The sequence below is a fragment of the Staurois parvus genome, unplaced genomic scaffold (genome assembly GCF_062004578.1).
Source record: "Staurois parvus isolate SC_StPar_1 unplaced genomic scaffold, SC_StPar_1.0 ptg003136l, whole genome shotgun sequence".
Lineage (NCBI taxonomy): Eukaryota > Metazoa > Chordata > Amphibia > Anura > Ranidae > Staurois > Staurois parvus.
Window position 1 is genome coordinate 49,338 of NW_028320932.1, and position 6,000 is coordinate 55,337.

General features: G+C 45.9%; 1 protein-coding gene across 1 annotated transcript in view; it reads left to right on the forward strand.

The window, feature by feature from the left end:
• The window catches only part of LOC149428558 (protein tweety homolog 2-like), a gene marked incomplete at its 5' end in the record, with an annotated part of 55,149 nt that extends 49,218 nt beyond the window's left edge, over positions 1-5,931 (forward strand). The window contains 4 exons of the mRNA XM_089667266.1: positions 866-921; positions 2,392-2,484; positions 4,855-4,947; positions 5,785-5,931. Of these exons, the coding sequence (XP_089523392.1) occupies positions 866-921; positions 2,392-2,484; positions 4,855-4,947; positions 5,785-5,931 (389 nt within the window). The remainder of the gene's footprint in view (positions 1-865; positions 922-2,391; positions 2,485-4,854; positions 4,948-5,784) is intronic.
• Between the last annotated feature and the right edge of the window lie 69 nt (positions 5,932-6,000).

Consider the following 6,000-nt stretch of genomic DNA (forward strand, 5'->3'; position numbering starts at 1 on the left):
CCTGACCTCAACCCCACTGAACACCTCTATGTTCAGACCTTTTATTTGTTCCATCCATCCATCCATCCAATGTATATTTATTTATAATCGCCATCCATGGTATCTATATATTTATCTATGGTCCATCCATCCATCCATCCATTGTATCTATATATTTAGCTAGGGTCCGTCCATCCATCCATCCATTGTATCTATATATTTAGCTAGGGTCCATCCATCCATCCATCCATTGTATCTATATATTTAGCTAGGGTCCGTCCATCCATCCATCCATTGTATCTATATATTTAGCTAGGGTCCGTCCATCCATCCATTCATTGTATCTATATATTTAGCTAGGGTCCGTCCATCCATCCATCCATTGTATCTATATATTTAGCTAGGGTCCGTCCATCCATCCATTCATTGTATCTATATATTTAGCTAGGGTCCGTCCATCCATCCATCCATCCATTGTATCTCTATATTTAGCTAGGGTTCATCCATCCATCCATCCATCCATCCATTGTATCTATGCATTTAGCTAGGGATCATCTATCCATCCATCGATCCATCCATCCACGGTATCTATATGTTTAGCAAGGGTACATCCATCCATCCACTGTTTATTTTTAGCTAGGGATCATCCATCCACACTATATATTTAGCTCAGGTTTATCCATCCATCCATCCATCCACAGTATCTACAATATCTATATATTTGGCTACAGTTTATCCTTCCATAGAATTCATGATTATGATTGTCTCTCTGTCTGTGTGTCCATCTATCTGCTTGGGGTTGTCCGTCTGTCCCTCCCTGGGGGTATATCTATTATCTATCCCCCCCCCAGCATACATACCAATGTTGTTGCTGTTTTCCTCCTAGAAGTGGTTCATTACTACCTGTACTGCAGCCAGAGCCTGAAGAACCCCTTCCAGCAGGTGAGTGCCCAGCCCCCCCGCCTCCATTATTGTGAACCGATTGCTGCAGATCACTGGATGGCTCACAGCCAGGAGCAGCATTTTGGGCCCTGCGTGACTCCTCCCCGGGACAGAGACTCTCAGCAGTATTACAGTGCGTGCCAAATTGCCTCAGATATTTTTTAGGCGCCCCCCATGTTTCGCCGCTTCTCTCCAATTCCTCCTACGGCGTTTATTGCCCCCGACCCCTTCAATGTACTGAGCTGATCTCCAGACAAGATCTCACGCTTTGTAAGCGATATCAGTAAATCGCAGGAAAAATACTTCGCTTTCGCAGCGATCGTACGATATCCCGATCGTTAGTACGCGGCTTTCATCCGAAAAAAGCATGAAAATTTCCAGCTAGTGGCCGGTCATACCGATGAGATTTCAATTTTGTACAATTTCAGCGCAATTTCCGAAGACTTTATTGCTTGTGAAGTTTTTCAATGATTTCTTGCGATTTGCAGCACAATTTCCAATTATATTCTCAACAAAAATTGCGATTTGTTATTATTTCAGGTACTTATATAGCGCCGTCAATTTCTGCAGCGCTTTACATATATATTGTACATACACATCAGTCCCCGCCCCCGAGGAGCGTACAATCTAAGGTAACTAACTCCCATCATACATACACATACTAGGGACAGGAGCCAATTCACCTACCAGCATGTCTTTGGAGTGTGGAAGGAAACTGGAGTCCCTGGAGGAAACCCACACAGGCACAGGGAGAACTCCAAGTAGGTGGTGCCGTGGTTGCAATTCAAACCGACAACCCGAGTACTGCCATGTGGAAGTGCTAACCACTGTGCTACCCAAAACTGCGTGACATTTTCTGCTGTTTTGTTGCGATTTCACAGACATAGAATAGAATGGAAGTCGCTCTGCAAATTGGAAGAAATTGTTGAAAATCTTCACAAGTTGCAATAAAGTCTTCAGAAATCTCTGAAATTGTACAAAATTGAAATCGCAGCGGTGTGACCGGTGACTTGATCAGCACAATTTTCCCCCAAATATACGATACAAATACATGACATCACTTCTGAATTGTGATTGTCGTATTTCGTAACTTTAGTAACCTCTTCACTTCTGACCTGAGACGAGCGTGCAGCGCGTTCTACTTTTTTTTTCCCGCAACCGGAACGCACCGGAACTGCGAGCGCCGATGTGAATGATGACACTGACCACCATATCACCGACTTTCTGTGCGTTTTGGATGCAGAAAAAAAGAAACTGAAATGCATGGAGTGTGAACCGGCCCTTGGGGCTTCCAATTCTGACAACTTTACCAGGGAGAGAATACAAGTAAATAAAAAAAATCTACCAATCTGGGAGGGAAGGTTTCACTGTAACTTTCTTAGTGGAGATTCAGAAAATTATAAACAATTTAAAAATTATTTTATTGACACCTCAATGACTTTTTGTGCTTTTTTTTGTTTCTCTTTCCAGGCTTTAAACATCTTCCAGAAATCTCTGAACACCATGCAGATCCAGGTCCAGGGGTTACTTCAGTTCGCTGTCCCCATCTTTCCTACAGCTCAGGTGAGACCTGCCGGGGCAAGAAGGGTTATCTGAGAGCAAAACACGGCTTGCAGGGAACACAAAGTAATGGCCTTGTGCAGAGAGCAACCTGATTGGTTGTTGGGGGCCATGTTCACATTTTAAAAAGTGGTTTCTTAAAGGAGAATTCCAGACAAAACTGATTATTTAGTAATCGGGGTCTGAAGTGAGAACTGATATACACTATATTCCCCCAAGTATTGTCCCCCCCCCCCCGTATATACACTATATTCCCCCAAGTATTGTCGTCCCCCCCCCGTATATACACTATATTCCCCCAAGTATTGTCCCCGCCCCCCCTGTATATACACTATATTGCCCGCAGTATTGGGCCGCCGGCCTTCCCACACACATGACCTTTCATGGCCCCCCAGTCTTAGTCCGTAGGGTTCAATATTGAGTTGGCCCCGCCCTTTCCACGCACATGACCTTTAATAGCCCCTCCAGTCTTAGTCCGTAGGGTTCAATATTGAGTTGGCCCCGCCCTTTCCACGCACATGACCTTTAATAGCCCCTCCAGTCTTAGTCCGTAGGGTTCACTATTGAGTTGGCCCCGCCCTTTCCACACACATGACCTTTAATGGCCCCCCAGTCTTAGTCCGTAGGGTCCAATATTGAGTTGGCCCCGCCCTTTGCAGCTATAACAGCTTCAACTCTTCTGGGAAGGCCCCCCACAAGGTTTAGGAGGGTGTCTATGGGAAGGTTGGACCATTCTTCCAGAAGCACATTTGTCAGGTCAGGCACTGATGTCGGGGGAGGAGGCCTGGCTCGCAGTCTCCGCTCTAATTCATCCCAAAGGTGTTCTATGGGGTTGAGGTCAGGACTCTGTGCAGGACAGTCAAGTTCCTCCACCCCAAACTGGCTCCTCCATGTCTTTGTGGACCTTGCTTTGTGCACTGGTGGGCAGTCATGTTGGACCAGGAAGCGGCCATCCCCAAACTCTTCCCACAAAGTTGGGAGCATGAAATTGTCCAAAATGTCACCTTAAGAGTTCCCTTCCCTGGAACTAGGGGGCCAACCCAATCCCTGAAAAACACCCCTCCACCATAATCCCTCCTCCACCAAACTTTACACTTGGCACAATGCAATCAGGCAAGTACCGTTCTCCTGGCCACCACCAAACCCAGACACGTCCATCGGATTGCCAGACAGAGAAGCGTGATTGGTCACTTCAGAGAACACGTCTCCTCTGCTCTAGAGTCCAGTGGCGGCATGCTTTACACCACGGCATCCGACGCTTTGCATTGCACTTGGTGATGGAAGGCTTGGATGCAGCTGCTCGGCCATGGAAACCCATTCCATGAAGCTCTCTACGCACTGTTGTTGGGCTCATCTGAAGGCCATACCAAGTTTGGAGGTCTTTAGCTATTGACTGTGCAGACAGTTGGCGACTTCTGCGCACTGTGCGCTTCAGCATGCGCTGACCCCGCCCTGTCATGTGACGTGGCCTACCACTTGGTGGCTGAGTGGCTGTTGTTCCCAGTGGCTTCCACTTTGTTATAATCCCACTAACAGTTGAGCGTGGAATATTTAGTAGCCAGGAAATGTCACGGATGGACTTATTGCCCAGGTGGCCACCTATCACGGGACCACGCTTGGAGTCACTGCATGTTGAAATGCGTTTTTTATATATTACAAAATATATGAAAAATATTTTTAAAAATATATTTTTTTAAATATATTCAGATTATTTTTTTTACATATAAAAAAGTCATTTTAACATAAATCTGTAAATGCATTCCAAAAATGTAGATTAAATGTATTTTTTAAAATATTTTTTATATATTTTGTAATAAAAACGCATTTCAACATTTTTATATATAGAGAGAGAGATTTTAAAATATATTGAATATGGCCAAAATTGTAGTATTTCAAATATATTTTTCTTCTCTGTGGGTAATGAGCCCCCTATGTGATAGCTTGGGCAGGTGACAGGTACCTTTTATGGCGACATCATGGAGACATTGGACCCCCAATGTCCTCCCACTCCCTGAACTGACAAGAGGAAGCTAAGACCAAATAAGGGGAAAGGACCACCAGTGTTGCCTGTGTCCCCCATCAGCTGATCTTTTCCCCATTACTGACTTTCCAAGACCTGGTTCCCGTGACTGTGTGTGTGGAGGTGGCCATCTTGATGACTGGAGTGGTAATGACAAAGGTAGAACAAGTCCGGGTCCACAGAATGGACTGGTAGGTCTTTGGGGACAGCATCTTCTTCTTCTCCAGCAGGTATCACAGTTGTGACATTTCCCGATCACATGACCCCAGGGGTATCACAATCTGTTCTTCATTCTGTCACTCGCTCCTCATTCCATCATTTGATCCTTTCACTTTTTTTTTTTTTTTTTCCAGAAAGATCTTCTTGGCATACAGACTCTGCTGAACACCTCCGAGTCCAACCTGCACCAACTCACAGCACTGCTGGACTGCAGAGGACTCCACAAGGTGGGTTGGAGCAGAACAACCAATCAGATCCCAGCAGTCATCTCTCTTCCTATAGTAAGGAAGACAATAAATCTGGTTGTGTTCAAAGCTGAACTCTCAAATATTGTTTCATCCAAGAGCCCCGTGTGGTGTCAGCTATGACCTCGGTGTACTTTATGTATTCATTTATTTCAGGTACCTATATAGCGCCATCAGTTTATGCAGCGTTTTATATATATATATATATATATATAGATAGATAGATAGTACATTCACATCAGGCCCCGCCCCCGAGGAGCGTACAATCTAAGGTCCCTAACTCACATTCATACATACAAATACTAGGGACAATATAGACAGGAGACAATTCACCTACCAGAATATCTGTCCAGTGTGGTTGGAAACCGGAGTACCAGGAGGAAACCCACACAGGCACAGGGAGAACATCCAGGCAGGTGGTGCCGTGGTTGGGATTCGAACCAACGACCCGGGGACTGCCAGGCGGAAGTGCTAACCATTTAGCCGTTGTGCTGCTTTATGTATTTCTTTGAGATTCATGAGAGTAATTTAGTCCTTTACCTTCTAGTACTTTAGCTTCCCGTAATAAAGACCGCTCACTGCTGCTCCCTCTGCTTGGGCGGGGTAAATGGTCTTGTCTCCGCCCCTTAGTGTAGTATTCTGTAGTGGGTGGGGCCTGCTCAGCCCCTCCCACAGCTCTTCTCTATGAATAGGCAATGTAACCCTAGGCGGGTGACTAAGGTCAGCATTGGTGCCCCCCCCCCCCCCCAGCACAGGTTCTCTGTAAGACTTTGCCTGCCCATATTCTCTCCTGAGACTCATCCTCTCCTCTTCCTCCAGGATTACTTGGAAGCTCTGATCGGGATCTGCTACGACGGTGTTGAGGGTCTCCTCTATCTGGGTCTCTTCTCTCTGCTGGCAGCCGTCGCATTTACTGCTATGGCGTGCACCGTGCCGCGTGCCTGGAAACTGATACTAGCGAGGTGAGTCCCAGCCTTCCCTTTTTATTTCTTTACTATCAAACTTCCTCCCTCCCTCCCCTCCCTCCCTTCCTCC